The 26,063-nt window shown below is 50.1% G+C and overlaps 1 protein-coding gene across 3 annotated transcripts in view; it reads right to left on the bottom strand.

Annotated features, from left to right (window-relative positions):
• Nucleotides 1-25,769, bottom strand: part of PLD1 (phospholipase D1) — a 40,871-nt gene extending 15,102 nt beyond the window's left edge. The window contains exons 1-15 of one of the 3 annotated variants that reach the window (XM_048954755.1): nucleotides 25,751-25,769; nucleotides 15,943-16,128; nucleotides 15,718-15,845; nucleotides 15,381-15,526; nucleotides 15,065-15,173; nucleotides 13,658-13,723; nucleotides 9,185-9,243; nucleotides 8,439-8,531; nucleotides 6,219-6,371; nucleotides 5,817-5,966; nucleotides 5,220-5,303; nucleotides 3,998-4,079; nucleotides 2,613-2,723; nucleotides 1,398-1,604; nucleotides 587-803 (exon numbers count right to left, since the gene is read on the bottom strand). In XM_048954755.1, the coding sequence (XP_048810712.1) occupies nucleotides 587-803; nucleotides 1,398-1,604; nucleotides 2,613-2,723; nucleotides 3,998-4,079; nucleotides 5,220-5,303; nucleotides 5,817-5,966; nucleotides 6,219-6,371; nucleotides 8,439-8,531; nucleotides 9,185-9,243; nucleotides 13,658-13,723; nucleotides 15,065-15,173; nucleotides 15,381-15,526; nucleotides 15,718-15,845; nucleotides 15,943-16,096 (1,759 nt within the window). In that variant the 5' untranslated portion in view covers nucleotides 16,097-16,128; nucleotides 25,751-25,769. Of the gene's footprint in view, nucleotides 1-586; nucleotides 804-1,397; nucleotides 1,605-2,612; nucleotides 2,724-3,997; nucleotides 4,080-5,219; nucleotides 5,304-5,816; nucleotides 5,967-6,218; nucleotides 6,372-8,438; nucleotides 8,532-9,184; nucleotides 9,244-13,657; nucleotides 13,724-15,064; nucleotides 15,174-15,380; nucleotides 15,527-15,717; nucleotides 15,846-15,942; nucleotides 16,129-22,381; nucleotides 22,401-24,046; nucleotides 24,267-25,750 lie in introns of those variants that run through there. The other 2 variants (XM_048954754.1, XM_048954756.1) reach the window with 2 other exon arrangements.
• Between the last annotated feature and the right edge of the window lie 294 nt (nucleotides 25,770-26,063).

Below are 26,063 nucleotides of genomic sequence, written 5' to 3' on the forward strand. Positions count from 1 at the left end.
CTCTGCTGGGAGATTTCAGGAAGAACTCCATGCCAGAAGGAACAACACGCTGACCCCTGTACCTTTTGGCTTGGAAGTCACATTTTGTGTGGGGAATTAGAAGCCGTATTCACATATCTGGCTGTCAAGCAGCCTCTCTAGCAAGCAGGAATGATTCAATTTAAGTGAACTGGTTTGAATCTGTGTAACACAAGCCTACAGGGGGGATAGTCATATGCAGAAATTGTTTCACCTATTGTAACAAATTCAATTTGAAAAACAGAAGACTCAGCTCTCCGATGCAAGAACAGAAGTTTTCCCACATCATAAGCACTAGGCACCACACACACTGCACCACATCATCTGACAATTGCTAATTAACTAAATGCAAATCCACTTGTAACTGCTCCTGTGTACTTTGCAGCAACACAGATTTACATGTTGTCTAAACATAATTATTATTCCGATAGTTATGGAATTAATCAGCTCTTCTTTACAAAGAGCAGACTACCCAGAAATTAGTGAATCTGCACGCACACCCACCTCCCACCTCCGCACAGCCTATGTGTGTCGTCTGGACATAGCTGGGATGAAGCACATTACTTACTTGATTCACTGTCTATGCTGCTGACGCTGTCAGCATGGTGCATGCCGTGTCTGTGGAGATGCTTGTAAATAGTGAACCTTGAAAACTTCCTGGGTTTTCCTATCCCTTTCATTTTTGATACGTCTGGGACATCACCAGCATTCTTCTGGAACAAATGGGTTTCTGGGGATGAAGTTTGAGACTGCAGGGCACTGTGTTCAGACGACTCTGCTGCAGACTGGAAAGACACAGGACGTGGCTGCATGTATGAACACTTTCTTCTTTAATTACAGGAAAATCCATTGATGATAGCTAGCAGTACGTTCTTCAGTCAATTTACTTCGGATTACTATTCTCCATGTAATTCTCACATGCTGACACCTCTTTACACTGTTTTAGAGCTATCTGGTTGCATGTTGCCCCAGGTTAGCAGAAAAACTTGGCAAGCTATGCACATGCTCAGGGCCCGAGCATCCGGAAGATGAGAGCTCTCCAAGTGCCTTCTGTACACTTGTAACTAAGTTTATTAAGAACACGGCCTGCAAATTATGACTGCTACTCCAACCTTGAGGGAAACCCAACTGCCTACTTCCATGCCCTAGCAGGGGCTGGACAGGACCTAGCCTTAAAGAGTCATTTAATGCTCATATCCTTCTCCCCATTCCTATTCATGGTTGGGCTTCATGATCTTAGGTCTCTTCCAACCTTAATGATTCTACGAGTCCTCCTTCAGCCTCCTGTACCCAACCCTGCAAAGCGGACACAGCTTGTTCGTCCCTCCTGCAAACTCAACACACAGACACCCAGCACAGCCACCATTCAGCCCACTTACTGCCAGGTTGGCCGTTGACACTGACTTGACAGCCCCCATTCGCTTCACGCTGCCCACGTCGGTCAGACGATGCTCGTCGTCATCCCACCTGCCGTATGCCAAGTCGATGCCACCCACAAAGGCCACCGACTGGTCCACGATGACGAGCTTCTCATGGTGAGCCCAGAGGTACACGGAGGAGGACACGTGGTCCGGGTGTCGCATCACCTGAGGACAGAACCCCACACAGAGAGCTGTGATTACTGCAAGGGACTTGCTGCCGTTGGGGTAAGCCATGTTTCAACAGCATAGCTGCATTCCTATGAGGATCTAAAGAACTTGATATGAAAGAAAACAACATATTGGTGATCTGAGTCACTTCTTTGGTTGTTGTCACTACACAGAGAAATGGGAAGTTGTTTTGTTGGTTTTTTTAAACCATCAAGTTGTCTGACATTTGTTTATGACATTCTCTTGACATTTGTTTATGACAAAGTCACTTCTCTAAGCACACAGTACACAGTTTGAGCTTTAATGTCAGGAGAACCGTAAGGCTGACTTCCTGTGGCTTTACCTGCAGAGCCTGTAGGCAGCCAGTGCCCACCTTCCAGTGACACCAGCCCTCCTCTGGTGGGTAAGGTAATGGGGAATGAATGTTTCATTACTACAGCTGATCAAGTGATCGTAAATCTATCATTTTAGCAGCTTGTTCATCACTTATTAAAACACATATGTCTCTAATTTCAAGGTACTGGATCTTGCCTTGGCTACTGGCTCACAATCCACAATTCATTTTCTGCTCCGTGGCGGAGCAGCAGCATAACAGCACATAACAGTGCAATGATGTTCATTTATGACAGCAATGTAAACATCCAGTGTTGACTCTCATCATCAATGTAGGAACAGAAACGCTGATGAAACAACATTCTCAAACTGTAATTTTCCATTTGACATAGCCCCATTAACTCGTCACCTGAAATAACTTTCATATGAATTAGAAGAATAGCTGCTTTGGCAATTCTAAATTAAGCAATTTTATGTTCAGTTATATCCTAAAGAAAAGAGGTTTCCATGCACAGAAGTGGTAACCACAGTATGGGTATGTCTTCACACATTATGTCCACAGTGGACACAATGCGGAGCCTCTGCTCTTTTATTTCACACCCAAACACACAGAGGGTCAACATCAGCAAATGAAGCCAAATGCCCTTTGCACGACCGCCTGCACGCAATTACCTTGATGTTTGGATGGAGATGCATGAGCGTCCGCTTGCTATACTCACTGTTGATCCCTAAGGCCAGCTCCACCTCTTTGTACAGTATTACAAAAATTCGCACACCTTGTTGCTGTCAGAAAGAAACACATAGGAATTTCAGTGAATACCTCCCTGAGGTTTGCCTACGGTTAGCAGCACGTGCAGGACAGCAGCAGTGCCTCCATACAGACATCTCTCCCAAAGCAGATGCACCGGAGCGAATGCCAGCAAGGTGCTTCTGCTGGTAGAGCCAGAAGCTCTCTCTATTGAGAGCAGACTTAAGCAGTCTCCAAATTGCAGATGATGTTTTGCTCTGCAAGGGAGCACTGCAGATGCATCCCAGCCAGCCTTATCCCCAGCCGGACCACAGCTGCCAAAGCCAAGGAATGCCACAAGTGAGGGCAGGTAAGTATTTCCAGGAGCTGACCTTGAAACACTCCTCACTTATGCAAGGTATTTATAGCCACAGGAAAATCCATGCCGTCATGGCAAACAAAGCCAATTTCTTCCAGTGAGCATGCCCTGTGGCCACATTCCATTTGCCAAAAGGATGAGTCTATCCAAATCTCAATCAAAGTCAGGCACAAAACCCTCACAGTTCTAGGGATGCGGTGAGGGCTGTGGAGATGAGTGGATTGGGAGGGGATGGAATCAAAGTGAATCTGAGCACATCCACCTGGATTCCTGCCCTTTTACACAGCGATGCTCAGCACTTCCCTGGCTGCGCCTCCCATCCTGACTAATGTGAGGCAAAGCACCAGTTCCAGCAGAGCCATTGCCACAGGCCGTGTGGGCAAGGGGAACTCAGCCTGTGCTCACACAATCCTCACTCTGATGTTTTTTTTCTGCCAGTATCTCACAGCTCTGCACAAAGAAAGGAGTGCGAGCACACAGAGCGTCACATAGGAGTCTTCAGAGGGAGTGCCAGGACAGGCAAAGGTCAGCAGCAGGTCTCACCCGCTCCACCAGGAAGATCAGCAGAGATGAAAGCAGAAGAAAAAAGCCATATCAAGAACTCCAGCTTATAGAAGCATTTGCTTACTGTACACAAGCATTTATTAGCTTGGATAACACAGCAATGCAAACAGAAGCGTCTGAGTCACATTTATCACCTCCTCCTTCAGAAGCTCAACACCACAGCCCAGCTCTGGGGAACAGCATGCCGTTGGTGTTGGCACTCTTTTTCTACACAACCACTACTCATCCTGAGCCACACGCTATGCTGAAGCCCTTTCCCAATGGCAGTTCTCTGCAGCAATGCACCAAGATCATCGTGGCCACAACCTCCGCATGGGAAGGGCCACAGCATGACCCTGCAGCCACAGGGATTGCCGTGCAGAGGGGCAGAAGCTGGAGCTCACTTACAGCTTTCCGCTTGAGAATGCAGTCCAGCCGCCAGCGATTCCCTTCAACAACGGGCCGCTTCATGAAGATTTCTGGGCTCAGCCTAAGGAAATAAAGGGGGAGAAGAACACAGTGCATGTAGCATGCAAACAGAGCATTGGCCTAAATGATCAGCTCAGTAAGCAAAGAAATCAGGAAGTGTGATTTCAGCTCTCCAGGAGCGTATGGCAGCATGAGAAGCACAGATTTGGGCTGAATTTTCCATTCTGCCTTAAGACAAAGCAAGGTGATACTGCAGTGGGACATTTTAGTGACTCGTAGCTTAAAGGGTCACAAGGAAGAGTTAAGCTTTTGTATCTAAATCCTGCAAAGTGAGGCAACAGAATTTCTGTCCTTTACTTTCATACAGAACAGAGGAACTTGTGCTTGACTAATGCATCTCGCTACATCCTAAAACCATGCTTCTCACTACAGCTTTTTTTTTTTTTTATCTTTAATTCCAATTTTCAGGTAAGTTTTGCAGTTCCACAGCATGTTACTAATTGACTGTTGCCAAATAAAACGTTAAAAGACAAAGGGCCTGAAACACAATAATCTTGCACTACTACCTGGTGTTGCACATGGAGCAACAAGAGCATTGGGTTTATCTGTGGCCACGTCAGGAAGCAGGCTTGCATTTGTCAATGCCACCATTACATTTAGTTTTCTCATAATAATTGCTGCCTCAGAATTGAACCCTCCACTTCCTACCAGCAGTAGGTAAGTACTAAGAGGCTCTTCTTACAGATGATGATGTGCCCAACATCGGAGAGGATGGCAGCCTGCCCCACTGCCTCTTCCCAAGCTCCTGTGCACATGACCTGGGAAGAGCATGGCCTAAATCTGTGGTATCTGAGTGTCTATGGTCCCTTACATCCTGCCAAACACTCCTGTCCATTGGCTATACAGCATTTTATGCTCCCAACGAAGCAACTCAAACACTTTGCAATTCAGGTGGTGCCTTTATGCAGTTTCAGGCCTCTCCTTGGAAAGAGACAACCGAGCAGATGATTTCAATCATGTGCTTTTGCTGCCAACCCTCCTGAAAAGGCCTTTGAGTCCAACACAACGATGTTTGGGTGTGCTGCCAAACCATCTGGCAGCACGGTGAGCTGCCATAATGCACGGCCTCCAAACACTGCGGCATTGTCAGGAATGCCCCAAGGGTGACAGCTGGTCAAAACCCAAGTATGCAAGTACGAACCACCAATCTGTGATGAAAATTTCTTCTTTAGCAGCTTCCATGGCATTCGCAACATCTTCAAAGTACCACTTAGCATTTACATACCTGCAAAACCAAACAAAGTACATTTCTTTTTCCTCCCCGTTCATCAAACAAGAAGTTCACAGTGAAAGACCAACAGGGTCAGTGCTAATATTACTTATGTTTTCTTCTTAAAATAAAGCATAAACCTCATTTCAAGAATTAGGGCAACACATAGCAGGAATTTCATGCTGCTATTAGCAGCTTAACAAAACAGCATAAGAAGAGATCACTGAGTGCCACTCGGTACTTCTGCCAACCACACGCCATACCCTTGGGCTTCACTTGACGTGAGAGCTGTTTTGGCTCTCAGGAAAGGATGGTGTAAGTGTATTAGCTTGGCTTTACAAAAACCATTTGAACAGCAGGAACTGTGAGATGGGACCTGATGGATGCCAGCAGAGGGGCACAGGAAAACCAATCTGCAGCACTGCTGCTCTAGGAGGAAGCTCTGGAGGAGGAAGCAGCCAGAGGAAGGCATTCTCATTAGCACCTGCACTAACATGGGTTTATATCCCCCAAATGCCCCCAACTCACCACTTGGCCAGTGTGTTCTCCTGCACGGCCGCGTACGACCCAAAGCGGTGCTCAGTGAGGAAGTCCTTGCCGTGTTTCCGAACGAACTCATCTATTCCCTGCCTCCACCACTGGGCATGCCTGTAGCTGGTGCACTTCAGAATCAGTGACCTGTAAGAGAGAAACACAGGGCACAGTGCTTTCGCCGGGCTGCTTCCTGTCTGCATGTTGCTAGATGCACCTCTGTCGGTCATGTTTTATTAATGCTACAAGTAAGGAGCAGCAAGAATCTTTGCTTTGTTGGTTTGTTTGCAAAGGAATACATCAGCATTGCCCTGACAGTAATAATAAGAAAGATACCACCGACTCCTTAAAAATAATAAAAGCAAGGAAAAAGCATCTAGCTAAGCCTGGATTTCTTACCTAGAGAGATTGTCTATCTGCAAGCCGTACTTCGTTTCTGTTTCTTTCTGGCCTATCTTGATGCTGAATTCCTTATCCACCAACAGGACGAAGGAAATGGCCCCTGAGTCCGGCTTCATGTAGAGCAGGAAGGAGTCCTTCACCACCAGCCACCTGTGGGGCACAGGAGCTTGGCATCACATCCCTCAAACACTGCCAGAAAACCCCAGTAACCTGAGAAGGCTTTCCAAACAAGTGTGCACTGCTCACCAGGGGAAGGAAAGCATTTAACCAAAAGTAGTCGTTAGGAGAGCGGAAAAGCCCAAGAGCTCATTTTATGAACTTAGGTCATAAGTCTGAATCCAATAAAAGACTTCCACAGCAACTTGCATGCTACTTTTTATAGAGGTCTTTGGAAAGACAGCATCTCACATTACAAAACCGGTGAGACAAACATCCCAGCCAGGTGAAGGGAGCACTCCTTTTAACCCAGATCTCCATTCAGGCTGCGTGCCCCTCCTATAAGCGATACTGGAACTGCCTGACATCTCCAAAATGAATTATCACAGAATCATTAAGGCTGGAAAAGACCTCCAAGATCCCCAAGCCCAACCCCAGCCCATCCCTCCATACCCACTGCCCATGCCTCTCAGTGCCACATCCCCATGGCAGCAGAACACCTCCAGGTACCCTGCACCGCTCCCTGGGCAGCTGTGCTAATGCCTCACCTTGCTTTTGAAGCTAGCACCACTTTTGCTCCTATCAGAATGTGCGAACAAGGCATTTTGGACAGCATTTATTGCCAAGCAACAGGCACTCTGCTAGAAACACATGATGAAGGATGACCTGCAGGTTTTATATAAATACCACAGCCTGAAGGCAACTCTGGGAAAAATATGCTTTTGCTGCAAATGGCATTTCTAATTTTTCTCCCCGTGCCGTGTAGCTGGGGTAACCGGCCCCCTCTGTCCCACACAGGTCTCCATCACGAGACCTCCGCCTAATTCTTGTGCAAATGCAGAAACACACACAGCAACAGAATGCACCGCAAAAACGTGCGAGTTCTGCTACCCTTAGTAACAGTCCCAGCTCCCCTGATACTTCCAAATCCCATTATTTTCCTTTCTTTTCAGCGCCACGAGCTGACTGAGCATCACCCTTCGTTTGGTGCCAAAATACCCTCCCTTCCTCTCCCCAGAGGCCCATAATCTCATTCCCAAGCATCCCTGCTGGGTACGGTTTCCAATATGTGCACCTCTCATTTCCTTGGGCAGCTCTCCATGCCTGAGGACCCACCCACCTTCACGGTGCCACCCTGCAATCATCCTCCACGTCCCTTTCCATAGACCCACGGCCATAACATCCCCAACCAGCTATAACAGAGGAAACTAATTTGGGGTATGGAAAACCCAACACCTGCAGCAAAGCAGATTATGACCCAAAGAGACAAAAGAGAGAAAGTTAGCAAGAGAGAAAAACAAGGATGGGTGGTGCAGGCTGGGGACGAAACACTTGCAAAGCTGTAAGAAATAGGCAGTTCAGTTTTACAGGGCTTCCAACACATTTTGAAAAGCGATTGTAAAGCTGAGTCTTGGAGCATGCTGCCATCCTGGCATTTAAGGGGGAGAAAAACAGCCAAAACTACACCTTCACACTAGTGTGAGAAGATAGGGAAGAAATAAATTATGGGGTATGCTGCCTATTTCAGTACTTTCCTCCTTTTATCCAACAAGACCTAGAGGATTTATTTGAGAATGCTTCTCTATTTGTGAAATACATGAAATTATTTGTAGAAGCCAGACATAAATGTAAGTTCTTCCTACAATCATCTGTAGGATTTTAACAAATCCTCCCTGGCAGTATTAGTGCACGTAATGATTTGACCTGGAAGGTCATCTCCTTGTGAAATCACTATGGATAACTCCTGTAAAACTGTTTGAAGTAATACTGGCAACACTACAAAGAAACAGAACACCTCCACAAGAACACAGCAACTTTTAAGATCATAGAATCACAGCACTGTAGAATGGCGTGGGTTGGAAGGGATCTCAAAGACCACCTTCTCCAAGTTCCAGCCCACTGCTGCAGGCAGGGTTCCCAACCATCAAGACAGGCAGTAGACGAGGCTGCCCATGGCCCTGTGCAACCTGGCGCTGAACACCTCCAGGGATGGGGAAACTTCCAGGCAAGGGGAGCAGCAAAGCACAGGAGAGGAGCCCTCAGCTCTGCACCCCTCAGTACCTCTTGGACCAGCGGTAGCACATCCTGCCCTGGCCACAGCAGTTCAGGCCAGGTATGCGGTGGCCCCCGGAGCGTTTCATCACCAGCCCTTCCCTGCAAAGACACAAATGTGGTCAGGACAGGTGACAGGGCTCACCCTGGGCGCCCTCCATGCTGCTTCGGAGCCCACCCAAAGGATGGCTCCTGGCACCTCCAGCCTGGCCTGAACGGCCCTGCACCACTGCCCCAAAGGCCAGAAGAAGGGCAAAAACATCTCCCTAAAGGAAGCAGTGCAGATTTAAAAAACAAAAGGCCCCATTTCATGCAGTCGTAGGATCATTAAGGTCGGAACAGACCTCTAAACCCACCAACCCCAACCCATCCCACCAAGCCCACTGCCCCTCAGTGTCATATCTCCACAGCTCTGGAACACCTCCAGGGATGGTGCCTCCACCACTTTCCAGTGTTTCACAGCACAGGCACACAAACATGCAGGCAGACATGTTGTAGGGAGGGGAGGAAAACAACCCCATAACCCAGCTGGTGAGCTGCAGCCCACGTCTTGCAAAGCAGCCCACATTGAGGCTACTTCCCAAAGTGGCAGCACTTCTTTCTGAACACTGATGCATTTTTATATCCATATGGTAAAATATTCCCCAGTCAGTTGTTAGTGAGGAGGGAAAACTATGAATGTGAACACTATAAAGCCATGTTCTTGGTGAACTGTACCTTACAAAAGGAAAAGAAAAAAACAGCTCGCAACTCACATGCCCTTTGGTCCCAGGTCGTGGATGAATGACAGCTGACTTACTCCAATGAACTCCATCTGGGGAAAGACACAAAACAGTTTTGCTTCACCCTGTCACCAAGAGAGAACCTACAGAGGAGCCTAAGCAAAAATCACCACAGTAACTTCAGTATCCTCAGGAAGAGCACAGAAAAACTGCAAAGAGAATGAGCATTCATCCCTGGGGCTGGAAGCCCCCAGTTGGTTTCCAATCCCCTAAATACCACCACCACACACCATTTCAGGGCTCAGCTCCTCAAACAAAGACCTCAACAGAGCACTCTTGCTCAGCCTTCACTCCATCACATCATGGCCTCATCCACCCCCAGACATGCACAACGAAGGTGTGGTGGGGCAGGAGGAGAGTGAAACAGAGCATGATTGAACAGTGTTCAGCATGTTCTCCACTTCTGCTGATCTGGGCAGCCCAGGATGAGCCCCAGCTCCCACCACCAGGTGCATCAGCAAACCTCAGATTTGAGTCACCTGCCTCCACCCTGCTCCTTCTGCTTCAGCAGGAAGAATGCTGAACGGATTCAGCAGAGGAATGCAAAGATAAGCAAAGCTGGTGAGAAAGCGCAGCATGACTACATTCAACTCTAAAAATAGGACACCCTGAGATTTGGAGCAAGCTGGCTTTTCTTGGCACAGCGGGACGCCCCTGCCTGTCTGCTGTCCCTGGCCCTGCAGTGGACAGAAGTCTCCAGGCATCCTAAGCTTACTGGTATCCCAACACCCATGGAGGCCCTCCAAGGTCCCTCCACCATGGGCTCTTTGGCAAACCCATCTCAGGGCCTTCGTTTGCAAAATCTGATTCCACAGGGGAGTTAAATGGCTGGAACCACGAGCTTTGCAAGGCTTTGAAAACATGAAGCATGTAACAAAGAATATCAGCAAACCTGAGACATAAGCTTCTCCTGCAGTCACAGTGGCACTGACTCAGGTCTTATCCCAACCGTGCCCAGCACTGCCCCAGATAGCAGCAGGAGCACAGAACATCTTTCTTTCTCCCTGCTGTTCCCTCTGGGACGTTCCCAAACTCCTCACCCCATCTGTAAGGTCAGGAGAAGGACAAAGGATCTTTTGTTCTCCCAGCAGCCCAAGGACATGAAGCAACCTCCATTCAGCAGAACCAAATTTATGCCCTCAATCTCTGCTGTTTTTAGCCTGTTTCAGACAGGGACTAGGACAAACTATTCCATGGTTTTGCTGCCCATCTTGATATCAGTATTCTCACTGGGAAATCGGCTCTGGGAAAGTACCGGCTGTGAGCTGTGAACGTCTCCATCCATTTCTGCAGTGACATGCAAAACAAGACAAGGAGTGTGTGAAAGCCCAGGGCATGTCTTTAGCTCTTACAGGAGGTCCTAAGCAGAATTTTCAGGCTGGTTCCTTGCCTCAAAACCGATTTCCACTCCTTCAGAAAGCAGCTGGCGTTCCCACCAGTCGGATCAGAAAACTGGCCATCTCCCTCACATTATTCATACTGAAAACAATGCTGCACATAAGCGTCAAAACCCTTTGAAAAAAATCAGCAGTGAGCAGAGAAATAACAATCCCTGAAGGAGGAGAAGAAAAAGCAGGAGGAGAAATTCATAGGATCACTACGGTTGGAGAAGACTCCTACGAGCACCACGACCAACCCCAACTCATCCCTCAAGCCAACTGCCCATGTCCCTCAGTGCCACATCTCCAGGGCTCCAGAACACCTCCGGGTGACTCCACCACTCTCTGGGCACTTTGTGTGAATGCACCACCACTATTTTGGAGAAGGAATGTGTCCTGATATCCAACCTGAACCTCCTCTGGCACAGCTTGAGGCCATTCCCTCTCATTCTACTGAAATTCCTTGCCCTTCACCCATGCAGTCAGATATGCTTTGACACAGAGCAACAAGCAAGACTGGGGCTTGCTTTGCAAACTAATCTCATCACTTCCAAGCAGGATTCCTCAGCACAGTGGAAAAATAACTGATCAGATGGTTTACTGTCACCATTACCACATCAGCTAGCTGTACTGCTACAGAGCATTACAGCAGAGGTGCTCAGAGCACAGAGGAGCAGCGGGCAGCTGGATTCCTGCGCTGCCTGGGGAGCGGTCCTGCTCCGGTTTCCGAGCAGCCTGCAGCAGAGTATTTGAAGTATGAGATAGGAGCTGAGGGAACGCAGACTCAATGACAATGTTGCAGCGATACAAAATAATAAAAACAAAAAGCCAGACGCAAGCCATCAGCTGCAGAAAGATAAGCAGCGAAAGGTGGGGAACCGCTGCAAGGCGCACAGCCACGGTCACAGCCATGTCGAGAGCGTCTGATTTATTTATGGCACACTTTCTACAGCATCTGCATTTCAGAAAGAGTTCAGCAGCTCCACTCCGCTTTTTCCATTTAGATGCTTGGGTTTTTTTAATTTAGTGGGCCAAAGAAGCATAAACAGTTAATTAACAGCTGTGACTAGCAATAAAATGAGATCACAGCACTGTTCAGAATTAAATTGTTCAGCAACAAGATGACAGCTATTTCTTACACAGAAAATTGGCTTACGATAAGCCTAAGTTTAAAAAGAAAAAAACCACTGACACCAAAAAACATCACACATGCTGAAGTCCAATAACCAAAACTATGGAAGGATTAGGAGGCATTGGTTCAATCAAAGCTATTTCTGCTTTAGCTCAGGCATCCTCCATTGAATCATAGGTTGGAAAAGGCCTCTTAGATCATCTTGTCCCATTCTCAGCTATTGCAGTTAACATAAAAAATGATGTAAACACCCAATTATTTTTTTTTTTAATTTTAAATTTGTACTGAATGCAACCAAACCCACAGGTCCTGTTTCCCAACCTATTTGGGCTATCTTTCCCCAGTTTCCAGAAATAGGTGTGGACAGCTAACACATTTGGGTTCCCACAACTTTCATTTTAATGGTAATTGTCTTTAAGCACTTCTACTCAGAACAACAAAAAGCCTTTGGGAAGGGATATTAGATATGGAATTGAATCACAATTCACAGAGCCAAAAGGGGGGGGAAGGGAAGGGAAGGGAAGGGAAGGGAAGGGAAGGGAAGGGAAGGGAAGGGAAGGGAAGGGAAGGGAAGGGAAGGGAAGGGAAGGGAAGGGAAGGGAAGGGAAGGGAAGGGAAGGGAAGGGAAGGGAAGGGAAGGGAAGGGAAGGGAAGGGAAGGGAAGGGAAGGGAAGGGAAGGGAAGGGAAGGGAAGGGAAGGGAAGGGAAGGGAAGGGAAGGGAAGGGAAGGGAAGGGAAGGGAAGGGAAGGGAATAAACTTCAGGACATAGCATGGAAAGCAGATGTGAGAATTAATCAAATTGCACAGATTAGAAGGGCACTGTACAAGAAGCAAGAGCTGCACATCATGCTGGGCACAGCTTGCCTTTGCCACTCCACTTTACCAAGAATTTAGGAATTGCAGAAACCCTTGGCGACTCAATAGGAGGAATTGCAGAGCCAAAGTGATCAGAGCTGCAAACAGGAGCAGCATTCTCCAGACTCCGGGCAGAGACTTCTCAACCACAGAAAGCAAAGTGCTCATTTTGTTCTAAGGAGGACAAATTCAGTTCCAAGGAAAATGCCAGAAAGCCTCAATTTTGCGTCGAGACAGAGAATGGTGGGGGTTTGTTTTGTTTTCTTTTGTTTAAAGGAAACATTTTGCTTCCCGTGCTTCCTCCCAGCGCAGGACTGCTGCCCTTAGCAGCAAAGTGAATGTTTCGCTGCAGCCAAATTCAACACGAGCCAACAACAACCAGAGGGGTTCTGTGCACGGTGACATCTGTCTGTGTGGCTGGGGACAGAGGGACACTCTGCACAGCTCATGGCTGCCCAGGCAGGGACCACCCATCCCCCTATCCCAGTCACATCGCACACAGCTTTACATTTGCAGAAATCCTGCAAAGTATTCCGACAAGCAATGCCTAATCTGACAAGCGGGATAAATACTGTAGAATAACTCTCCCCCGCTCTGCATATGCTGCTGATCAAAATTGCCAAGCTAGCCCAACATTGCCTTGAGAATGAAAGATGACTGTTTTCCATGTGCAGATTGCGACTGCTCTGCTGCTTGTCCCCAAAAGAACCCGCACAAAGCCCTGGCCCCACTCTCTGCCCCAGTGCCAAATGGCTGCCTGAGGTCCCTGCAAAGCTAGAAGCTTGCAAATGACTTCCAGAGCAGCACTTCTTCCCAAGCTAGCGAAAAGAAATGAAGAACAAGTTCCTTTGGATGCCCTAAGTTGAGGCTGTATTTCTGCCTTGTTACAACAGTGACCTCCAGCAGTCAGCCTCACACTCTTTCCCTCTGGTTTTCATCATATCCCATCCATGCTACAGTGATCAACAGAGCCCAAACCACTGCCAAATGGCCATTAAGTGGTATTCTTTCCTCAGGTTCAACACACGAAAAGAAAGAGAATGCCCTGTTGCCATTGAAGTGCATTAATTTCTACTCACCGTTCCATGGTAATTCCTGTACATGGGCATTTTTAGGATCTTTGTCAGGTAATCTTCCAGCTGTTTCTACAATTCAAACATCAAAACTTTAGAAAGGATGCAGGCATTTTCATGAAAAAAAAAAAAAATAATAATAATAATAAGAAATCCAACTGATATTGGGAAGCAATCAGGAAATCAGACACTCTTGTGCTCAAATGGACAAACGAGTGCGTTGTTCTGTGTTCACTGGGGATTAGGGCTCAGTGGCACAACAGCCTGACTGCAGGTTGGTTCCTGTGCACTGCACCTCCCCCCTGTTGCTTGGCAATTTCAAAGGATCTTTTTCTTGCCCGAGTGCAAGTTTCAGAGCTATTTTGAACACAAAACCAGTCCCTGGTGCTTCTGGCCTGTATGTAATGGTTTCATAGGAAAATTCAGCCCCAGACACAACCGAGAGTGCCTATTCAGCACTGTGCCAAGTCAATGGGGTGACGTGGGGAACATGGTGACCACTCTGCCCTGTCCCTAGGCCACCAAGGAGAACCTGTCCTGCCCATCCCAGCAGAGAAATGGAGAGAACATTTCTTCCCACCCTGGCGGGAATTGGGCAAAGAGGAGCTTATATGCGTGCCTGTGTCCTACAGTGCCAACCAAAAAGAACCAGATGCCATTAAGAACGCTGCGCTTTGCAGCACTGCTATCCTAGCACATGATGCTCCCAAGTGGGCAGCAGGGACTTTCAACCCTTTGGTAAGAAGTGTGGGACTGCAACAAGGAAAACAAGAACCAAAAAAGATTTTTAAAGTAGGATGGGTAGAATTCAGGAAACCTTTTTCTTTCTCTTTTAAAGCTAAAACTTCATGCAGAGCGGTGAGGCGTTTGCAGCAGGGTGGGTTATCTGCACAGCCACAGGACACAGCCCTTCGAGTGCTGGAGGCACAGAGCCCAGGAGGGAGCAGCCAGCAGGAAGGGGAGAAGGAAAGGGTGAAGGAAGACACCCTTCTGGGCTTGCTTGAGCAAATGGCAAAGACGCAGTGAAGAGGTAGGAAGACACCCACCTGCTTCATGGAGGGGCCCATCTGTTCACATCTGATGGAGTTACAGGGAACACGTGTGCCTTGGCTAAAATTACCCATTTCAGCATCGAGAGCCTGACTGCCATCTCCTCTTTCAGATGGGGACAGACTGAAATCACTTGGATTTTGATGGCCGCGGGGCTGCCTTCATCGTGCAACCCGACCCTATGAGCTGCCTCTTCTATCTATAAACTGCAGCAGGTGGGAACAGGGGGACCATCATCCTGGGCATCATGGGTTAAATGAACCACCAGGAGTCTCCGCTCTTTCGAACCTAAAGAGCAGCAGCATGCTCTTGGCATGGAGGAGGATTTAGCACGCCAGCAGCCCCCGGACTGCCAGCACTTACCCTGCGGCTGGAGAAATGCTCCTCCCGCACCGTGCTCTCAGCTGTGTGTGGAAGGCTGGGCATCTGCCGAGGCTCTCCTCTCTTGATGGATTGTCTTCTCACTGTGTGGCTGTGAGGAATCACAAAGCCCAGCATTGAGCCTAAGTGCATGCATCGCACCTCGATGCATAACCGCACCTCGATGCATAACCACCCTTCTCATGCAAGGCTTCTGCTTTCCTCAGAAAAACTCCCCAAACCCACAAAGAAATGGGTGGGCAGGAAAGCAAAAAAGAAAAGGTATTTCAGACCCATTTAGGAAGCTGGCCACACGTACCTCCTGGTGGGGATGGGGATGCGCACGAAGGCTTTGTAGCGCAGCAGCTCCCGGTGGAACTCCTGGAAGTGCCTGAACTTCCTTTTCACGTGCCATATGAACTCCCCGTGGGTCAGCTCGATGGTGTACACGTTGAGGCTTGGGACCTAGCAGGAGGACAACACAGATCAGCCCTCCTGCAGCCACTCGATGAGCCCTTGTTGTGTTCTAAGGAGCATTTGGTTTTAAAGCAAATGGGAAACCCTCCCTCTTGAGCACAGCCAGAGTTTGCCTACAAACAGCATTTTCATAAAGCTGCATGGAAACAGAATGGCGTTCCTGGCAGGTGTGTTCTGACCTTCTTGGTGGAAGTGAAGCGCTCCACCTCCAGCACACGCACACGCACGGGGCATCCCGTCAGGTAGGTCTGTGTGCCCGGCTCCTTGAATCCACGGGTGTGATAGATGGCAGAGAAGGGGATGCACGCTGCAAGGAGCACACAGCCCATTAGCACACCTCAGATGGACTGAGTGCAGCACTGCAGAGACACCGGGCTCTTACACACAGGTGACTGATAACTCACTGGCACTTTTGGGATCACTCAGCACCTCTGAGTCGACCTCCTCCCCGTCGACGTGCAGCTCGCGGGTGTCCAGGCTCTCGATGATGTTGCTCATGTCTGCAGCGATCCTCTTCAGCGCTGAAGCAGCTGCATGGCCCTCGTGCTTCAGGGACATCTCGGATCAGCACACGTCGGAGCCACGGGGGGCTGGGGAGGAAGGAGCAGGGCTGTCATTGTCACCTCCAACACCTCGATGTGGGATGACATGCATCCCAACCACCCCCATCACTGCCACCTCCAATACCTCAACACGGCACAGAGTTCACCCCACTACTGCCACCTGCAATGCCTAAACACAGGATTTAGACTTCCTTTATCCCCATGCACCTTACTCCCCTGGCATCCAAAAAGGTCTCTTTGGCCTTTGTTCTGCTGAGCAATAAATGTCACAGCCTGGCAGCACTACTGAAAAAATACGGACAGGGCTGCGTGGCAACACTTCACAGAAGCCAGTGCATTTCTGCTTCTGGAGGGTCTAACGTTGTGTGAAATAATGAGTTCTTTAAAAACATTTGCAACACTTCTGATGCTAAGTTCTGCAAAGAACACTGCAGTTGTTCGTGAGTGAGCTCCATAAAATGAGCTGGGTATGCTGTAATTAGGAAATAATTTAACATTTTAACAGAGAGAACACTCTTTTTTTGTTTTCTCTTGGAACAAGTACATAATTTTATTATTATGTAAGGCCAATACCACACAAGGCCCAAACTATGGTAAAATCACCACAACAAAAAAACGCCTATTTGACTAAAATCAGGAAAAACTGGGTTGTCTCCCAGCAAGTGAGCTCCCATGCTTGTAGGACCAGACACGGCACCAGCTCACTGCAGGAGTCACGCAAGAGGCCTGCCAGAATAACACAAACCCATCCACAGACCTCTTCTGTCCACTGATCCATCCATGGAAGAGGTGTTCTTGCTCCACCAAAACCTAAAGCACGTTCCCAGAGATGAGGGTTGCACAAAGACCAACTCGAGCACTCTGCAGGAGCCATGCCATGATTTACCTTGGCAGGAAGGCAGCACCCAAACACCACGCAGCTGGTGCTGGACAAAGCCTGTGCAGGTGGGAGTGCATGGAGCTGGGCATGCATCCTCCCCTCCCCTCCCCACCGTGCCAGGTACAGCCCTGCTCCTCTCCTCACATCAGCTGACCCAGGTGGTTAATGGATAAACAATTAACCAGTGTGGCCATGCCTATTTGCTGAGGACCACAGTACAGCTGCATAACTTAAGGATTTATTTCTTTATTATTAGGTGGTTTTTTCTTAAAGCTAAGGTCGTTTCCACAGCTGGCACAGACAAGCTCTGGGACAGAGCAGAGTCCAGGCACGATTGGACCTGAGTCAGCCCCAGCAGCCAGAAACTGCCCTAGAGATTAGAGACAGATTATAGGCTTTAGAGGAGAAATGAGCCCAGCCAAAGCCCCAGGAGCCTGAGCAGCAGCTGAGCTAATGGAAGGCACAGAGCGCCCAACTGGGTGCAGCTCTGCAATCTGCTCCATCAGTCTGTGCTCAGCCCTGTGTGCAGACGCCTCGTGCATGCTCAGGGGTGAGCTGAGCAATGTGCCTGGATTAATGTGCAGCCGGCTGAGTACAAGGCTGGCTGGGATCACATCCCTGGCAACAGCAGGGCATGAAGGCTGCAGCACAGGGCTGAAGATGGGCAGCAGAACCTGCTAGTATTGCCAGCCTCGAAGGTGGCGATTATATGAAGGATCCAGTGGTAGTGCAAATCACAGAAGGGTGGGGAACAGGACAGAATTAATTAGAAATGAAGTCAGCCCAGATTTGTGCTTTTGCAGCCATCATGGCAGAACTGCAACAAGCTCAGACACTGACGAGCACCATGCAGAACTATGAAACTGGGACAGCCCCCACTTGGGAAGGAGAAAGCACTTCCAGTAAAAACAAGCATTTCCTGCTGATGCTCTCTCAGCTCCCATCCCAGTGGTGAGGAACACAAATCCCTGCACGCTGCCCTGACCTCAGTTCTCACAACATCACACCCCCCCCTCCCCTGCCCCACACAGCGACCTTGGGGCAGGGCTGTGTGCAATGGCCTCTGTCCCACAGCCAGCTCTGCCCCTGCACACCTCCCTGTGCAAGGCTGCACAGCTCAGCTCGGACTGGGGCAAGGCAGTAAAGTGGGGATAGAAGATGCAGGCACCAGGAGCCCAGGCTGCGTGCCAAGGAAATCCTACGCACGATGCCCTCAGCAGCTGCTGGCCCTGCCTAGAGACGAAAGGTTCTTCATGTAAATATTGCCCAATTTCTCATATTTTAAGCTTAAATTCAGCTTCAGACCACACCTCCATGGAGCTCCCTGCAGGAGATGTTTGCGTGCTGGCAGCCCTGGATCCACACCCAGCACAGAGCAGTGCAGCCATCCCAATTCCCCAGCAGGTGCCAGAGCCCTGCAGAGCACCTGGGAACATCTGTGCTCCAAACCACAACCCCATATGGAGCAAAACAGTCACACACTGGTTTTGTTTGCCTGCATGCCCTCCCTCATCATTGATCAAGAAATAAGGCATGGCTGCCATCCTGGATAGATAAACCAGAGCTAGAGAAGGACTGAAAAGCAAATCCAAGTTAACAGAAAACAGCATATTTGGGCATGGTCCCAACTGACACTACTTACCTTTGGCCCAGTCCCAAGAAAAGCAGAATATTTCAAAACACTGCTTCCAAAACAATTATTCTCTGACAGTGAATCTCCTAACATTTATCAGCAATACCTCTAAAAGCAGGAGCTAATTAGCGCTTCCCGCACTAATGACTGCAGCACAGCCTCTCGCCTCACCGCTATCGATCTCTGCAGCCCTTCTCCAGGAGGACTGCTGCCAAGCCAGGAGCACACCACAGGGACGTACAGTGCTGGGAATCCCAGCAGCAGGGGATGGCAGTTCCCATCAGTAACATGGATATCTGCTCAAATCCCTGCTCAGCACTATGGCTGGGAGCCCAGCCTTTCCCAAGGACTCCTTTTATTTGCTTCTCTAAGCAGTGACACGAAAGAAAAAACATCACTGTGGTGCTTGCAGGGGAGCATCACTGCTGAGCTCACACTGATGCACGCACTCAGGGCCAGCCCTGAGCTGCAGCAGTTTCCCAACCCCTGGGATGCTCTCACTGCTGGGGCTGTGTTTCAGCCTTTGCTGGCAATGACAGGAATGCACATCCCGTGCCCCACCTCGGGCAGCACCACCTCCACCAGGAAGCCGACCATTAGGTGCTCATCAGTGACTAAGGCTGGCTGTCACCTGGCTGTTGGCCCGTGGTTTGGGTTCCTGGGGCAGGGATGAGAGTTGCAGCACTTGGGAGCATTGGCAGACGCACAGCTCTTGGCACGGGCTGTACAAGCTGTATAGAAATCCTACATCTGGAAAGCTTGCCAAGAAGACAGCATGACACAAAGGATCACAGAGTGACAATGAGCAGAGATGACCAGGACCGCCGTGTCAGAATGGTGTGCATTTCTGCCCCCTTATATATAGCCAAACACGTCATACAAAAAATGCAGGACATATTTCCACTAACTAAACGTATACATCCCATACATCTCCTGAGGCTATTCTGGGTCTGCCAGACCACAGGGAATTTGGGGGGCCCCATCTGCAGGAGGGTTTGGGTCCCAATAGAGGAATGCAAACACTCTGAGCTGCACGTAGCAGACACCCAGAGCCTGGCACAGCAAAGGCAGCTGCTCTGGGCTCAGTGCAATGGCATTTCCGTGGCTGAATGCAAAGGGATCGATCTCCAATAGTTCTGCTCATCCTCTGGTTCCCACAGAGCAGCAACACAGCTTTGCTCTGCTCACAGCACTGCTGGAAATCACACACGGAAGTATCCAAAGGTGCTTTGTTGGGCCATTGCCTGCAGGAAACTGTGCTGCAGGGCAGTTTGGTTCTATGTGGGGATCACATCAGCAGTGCTTGCTCAACTTTGGGTCAGCACCTGAGGAACTAAGCTCAGAAAGAGGCAAACTCAGCAGAAAACTGCCATGTAGAAAGAAGGAACTTGCAGGAAGGGAATAGCAGAAAGCCTCTTCTGTGTTCCTTGCTTAAATACAACTGAATACCTGCAAATTTATGCAGCACAGCACATTTACACACAGCAACAATACTAACAGCTTCCTTAGAACAAAACAGATGCCTTGGATTTCTTTTTCTCCCTTCCCTCTCTCCATCACGATGGTGCAGGCAGTGGGAGATACTGCTGAGCCCCAGCAGAGCTCAATCTGCCCCTTTGCTCCAGTTCACTCAGCCTTTCTTCATAGGGGAGATGCTTCTGTGGAGATGGATGTGGAGCTCTAGGGAGATGATTCTGTGATTCTGTGATTTGCTCCAGCCCCAGCCCAGCACATGGGATGCCTGCAGATCCCCCTCATCTTATGGCCCTTCCTAGAAGCCATCAGAGCCCCAAGGTTATGACCTGCAAGCTAAGCTCTCCGAGCTCAGTGCAAGATGGAAACCTTCCCAACATCAGCCCCAGGTTAATCACATTCTTCCCCATATTTCCCATCCTAGCCTCCCAGAGCAGTGATGCTTTCCAAGAGTTTTCTGTGGGCAGTTATATTCTTTCTGCACATTTAAAAAAAAAAAAAAAAAAAAAAAAAAAAAAAAAAAAAAAAAAAAAAAAAGAGAAAAGAAAAGCTGCTTGGCAGAAAGAAAAACATTCGGTGTTTCGGGGGAAAAAAAAGCACCCTGCCAGAGCTCAGACAGCACTCCTATCTCTGGTGCTTTCTGCCAGCGAGCAAAACGGCTCATTTGCCACAACTGCTGCCAAAATGTCTTGGGATAGGTCACACCACAGACACTTGAAGGTACCGTGACTCACTGCTGCTCCGCACTGGGAGGGCTCACAGCTGGGTGGGACCCCTGCAAAAAATATCAGTTTGCTGGGAACCTCTGTCATGGAAAAAACACACTTCAGAGCATCTCATCAGGGCTACAGGAATAGACACTTAGAAAAAGCGGAATGGGAGACCAAAATGTTTCCCCCTGAAAGGCCACAGTAAGCACTGCCTGCTCTCTGAGTCGCTCCTTTGACTGCAATGGACACGTCTGCATGCTTCACACAGAGCGGCCAACCACGCCGTGTAACTGTGCCTCACTCGAGTACAAGACACGATGCAGAGCCAATGTTCACAACAGGGGCTGTGCTGGGGGAGGAAAGCGAAAGAAGCAATTCTGGTTTAAAAAGGTGATCCTTTTTGGGAGACACGTTGTTGAAGCGGCTCCGTGCCGCATCCCTCCTGCGTGTCCATGACCCGTGCGCCCCGAGGCACAGGGAGCACAGAAAAGCAAGTTCCTGCCCAACAAGATAAGCAGAAACAACAACTGGATGTGAATCATCCACTTGCACAGACTTGGACAGAGCATGTCATGATGCTGATCTGTGGGATATTGTCTGTCTCATAGTGCCCTCTGTGTCCTCGTGTCGTGCCGGAGCGCTCCATCCCCGCTGGGGACACTGCTAGCCCTGCACTTCCTCTTCTGCTAAACGCCTGCCCCAGCACTGCATTGCCTCCTTACTGCACCTTTTCTCCTTACACAGCCAGCTCCTTTGGGCTATGGACCATTTCTTCATAGGATCATTAAGGCTGGAAAAGACCTCTAAGATCCTCAAACCCAACCCCAAGCCATTCCCCCATGCCCACTACGTCTCTCAGAGCCACATCCCCACGGGTCAGTAACACTTCCCATGGACAGTGACTCCACCACTTCCCAGGGCACAGCCATTTTATCTTTGCATTACAAACCTGCATTTTGAGTCCTCACTCTCGCTGTGGGAGCATCAGGCACGAGCCCCACCTGTTAATCCACAAGCCTGCCTTCTCCTTGCTCCCCCAGGCATGAGAGGAGGGCAGGACACGTGTCTGCTACCCCCAGGCACCAGCTGCCTCCCACTGCTCTGGGCTCCCTGTGCCATGTGGGAGGGAGAGCAGCACAGTGCTTGTTTGGGAGGGAAACACTGGGAACAGAGCTATCCTCCTCCTCCTCCTCCTTCTCCTCCTCCCCCCAGTTCCTTCTTCCCCCAACTCCTTCTGCTCTTCAGGCTACCCGATGAAATACCTGGTAAAATAATCACATACAGATGCGTATGGGAACACCTGACCACAGACTGAAACAACAAAAGAAGGGTGGGCAGGGTTTGGGGAAGGGAAAAAGAATAGAAATGTGACTTCCATCAGATAGCCCCAAGAGCACAGGACACAACACAGGCCATCCCATGCACAGTAGGAGCAAGGCGTGAGGCCGTGCTCTGCTCCCAGTGCTCCTGCATCAGGCACTCCATTGAACCAGCACCCACAGAAACTCAAACCGAGGGCTCGAGTGAGAGTTTCCCTCATGGAGGACAAATCCAGAAGCCTGTAGAAACCCCTATGACTGATACCTGCTTTATGATGCCATTCTCCTGCAATAAAACGGTGGCAGAGCCAGCAGCAAGCACGTTCCCCTCGTGCTTCCTTCCATGAAGATTTGCTAACTTGCTTTAAACCCACTTCCAGGGAGAGAATATGTGTACCAAGCCAAGTTCAGCTCGTAACTAAGCCAGGCACAGCCACACTTCCTTCATGCACGAAGATGTTTCCCGAATCTCTGCTGCAGAACAGCCCTGCTGTAAAACATGGGATCCTTCCTCTGCTGCAGCCACACCTGTGGTCTAAAGAGCACTTCACCAATTACTGGGGATTATAGTGTCAAGCTGACACAAGCCCTTACAATCGCTATTAAGAAAAGCAGTGCAACTTTCTCGTTGAGGCATGTGATTTCAGGATGCTTACTGAAAGAGTGAAGTCACCAGCGAGGCTCACCAGCCTCCTGCTTTCGTTTTCTTCCTTTCTTTCTAACTCTAATTGTATCTTCAGCAGCTGAAGGAAACTGCAGTTCTGATCCCAGGAAACTTCTGGGTCTGCAAGATCTCATGGGAAACTGCCTGCCCTCGTCATAGCAACAGCTTCTGAGCACAAAACCCCCCCAAATCACTCAATTGGGTCTTTTCCAGCAAGCCCACAGCCTGAATGTCCATTTCCAGTAATCCTCAAAAAGGAGGATGTTATGTATCCAGACAAAATTAAGCATGCAGACAGGTGCTTCAGTGAGAAACTCAAGCAGAAAAGTTAAACCTTGACAGAAGGACCATCTGCAGAGCTGAAAGACAAGGAAGGGCAGCCTGGCGGTTTCCAAACCTGGGCCAAGGCTGAGGCTGCCACGAGCATCCCAAGTGCTGGGGCACAGGTGCAGTCCTGACACCTGTGAGCCATCAGCATGAGCTCATGCTGCCGGGTGCCACGGACTAATGTTTGAGCAATTAAAGACTCTTGAAACGGCGTTCCCACCCTCCGAGTAGCAAAAGGAAGCAGCTAGGAAACGTAACGCCGTACCAAAACAGTGCTTGTTGCAGCGCTGCGGTGCCATCCCTCTTCCGAGGAACGTGACATTAACACGGCTGTACCCGCTGTCGCGGATAGGACCGAAGGGAAACGCGCTCTGCCCAAAACATCCACCCAACGCTCGTGGCACCGCGCGTTCACCTCAAGGCAGGACGCGGCCACTAACGCAAGGCACGCAGCCCCGGGCACGCTGCGGGATCGCTGCTGGAGTAACCAACCGCCCAGGGCAGCTCTCAGACGTTCGGGGCTCCGGATCTCCAGCAGCAACCTCTCAAAGCAAGGAAGCATCACGCCAAATAAAGACAAAACGCAAGCAGTGGAGAAGGCTCCCGGGGTGCCGAGCGGGGCTGTAGCGGGGAAGCCGTCGGGTCTCGACCCTCGGGCGGAGCGGGGCAGCACACGGGGTGCCGGGTGCCCGCGAGGCACCGCCCCGACCGCCCGACCCCCGCCCGGCGCGGAGCCACGGAGCGCGCAGCAGCAGCAGGGACGCATCCGTAGCGCAAGCGGTGCGGACGGCACCTCCCGGGAGTGAAGTTTGCTCCCGGCACCGCGCGGGGAGAGCCCGCAAATAAACGCCCCAAGCGCAAGCCCCAACCCTTCCTCTCCCTGCACCGGCAGGAAAAGAAAGGCAGGGCGAACGGCCCGCCGCTCCGCACCGCACCCACCTCCTGCCCCCGGAGCAGCGGCCGCTCCATGACGCCGTGAGCGCTCGTCCCGTCCCGGGCTGTGCTGTGTTGTCCCGTCCCGGGCTGTGCTGTGTTATCCCGTCCCGGAGCGGCGGGGCCGGGCCGCACCTCGCCCCGCTGCACCCCGACGCCGGCCCCAACCTCGGACCGGCCGCTGCCAGCCTATGAGCGGGGCGGGCTGCGGGAAACCCCTCCCCGACAGCAGCGGGCGTGGGACAGAGCAGAGAGGGAAGGAGGAGCGGGGGGAGGAGGAGGAGGAGGTTGTGGCTCATCGCGGGGCAGGGCGCTCTGCGGTCGAGGGAAAAATAATAAGCGATGAGCGCTCGTTAGGAACGGGGAGAAAGTTTGCTTTTTCAAAGCAGAGATGTGCTGCTCCGCCGGGAGGACTCGCCTTCCTCTCTTGTGCCCTCTTGGTTGCTGCGTGGGAATAAGCCTCCTCTGGCTAGGGGAGCAAACGAGAAAGCCAGAGCAAATTAACAGTGAGTTAAATACACAGGTAATGGTGTTTTTAGGGTGAGACAACTTAATAATTATGGTCACATACTGTCTGTTTCTGATCAGTATGCAAATGCTGCTTTTCTCATGCTGCTCCCCATACACACTCTCAAAGCGCTTTTGAATAGGCAGAAAAGTAGATTTTGAGGGAAGGGACAGATAGAAAAGCACTGAAGTGACAAATAGAAAAGCAAAGCCCTCCGTACGCTGAGCTGCTCTGGCAGTCGTGTTGGGGTGCTGGGAGCATTCCCAAACCTCTCTGCAGTGCCACAGCCTCCCTTGCTGCAGCCACACAGGACCATCATGGTGACTTGTTCCAGGGAATTCAGCATTCCCACTTCAGTCTCTGTGCCAAGGTTTTAGCATGGATGTTATGATAGTTTTCCTCCTTAAAGGATTTATTGCATTTTTTAAACAGCCCCATTATCAGCTAGCCTGTTCAAAGTGGGTTTCCCCTGTCTTGGCTGACTGGTGGCTCACTGAGAACAGTGTGGGTGATGCCCTTCACGCCTAAAATCAGACTGGCCAATCTGAGCTCGGTTCCCAGCAGCATTGCAACACGGTTTCTGCTGGTGCTGAGCTCCAACGCTGCTCCGCTCAGCATCATGGGGAGCTGTGAGTGTAGGTGGCATCAGGTGAGAGGATAGCATGGGCATCTGTAGCACTCAGCATCAGGAAAGCACTGGAGGCGAGCAGAGGGAACTCTGAAGCAAAGAACAGGAGAAATGGAAATGATGGAAAGTCACCCTTTGGTGGTGACATCCCCGTCTTGTTCTAAAGCTCAGGCAAAGCCTGGACACGCTGCCTCACACTGCTCATGGCAACATGGGGTGGGAAGTGTTGGAGGGCGGGGGGGAGCACTCCTCAGGGCACTGCCTGCAGGGGATGCCCCATCTCTGCCACCCGCTCAGGTTCCCCTGCTGACCCCACAACTGCTTGGACCATGCCTGCTCCCACCCCTGGTGGGACAGCACATGCCATGCCTACATCTGGCTAGCTGAGTTCTGGGAGATCTTAATGAATTCATGAACAGTAACTTAGTTAATGCATATTTAGGTTAGGCTTACTTACAAACCTCTTCACGAGCACTATGGCACCTATGTACCACACTTCCCCCCATCCCAAGCACCATTGCCATCACCTTCCCTGAGCCAGAGGCAATGCACAAAGCGGATGAGCGGCACATGCCTTGTCAAATACCTCGAGCCCTGAAGAAACACAGCGCTGCTGGGTGACTGCAGGGCAGGCAGGGCTGGGGGTTCCTTTGTTCTCTGCTCCTAAAGACTTTTGGCCTCCAGAACCGCCTGTGCAGCTCTCCAAGGGCGCTTCCCACTGTCACAGGGATGCCACGTGTGTGCTTATCCAAGGTGAGCACGTTGCGTGGTGTCACACAGGGAGTCACGTAGCTGGGCTCTGGAAAACCATTGTTGGAATGTTAGGGACAATGTCATGGTTACTTCTAATATTATTATTTTTTTTAGCTTCTATTTTGTCACGTTTT

Source organism: Lagopus muta, chromosome 9 (assembly GCF_023343835.1).
Source record: "Lagopus muta isolate bLagMut1 chromosome 9, bLagMut1 primary, whole genome shotgun sequence".
NCBI lineage: Eukaryota > Metazoa > Chordata > Aves > Galliformes > Phasianidae > Lagopus > Lagopus muta.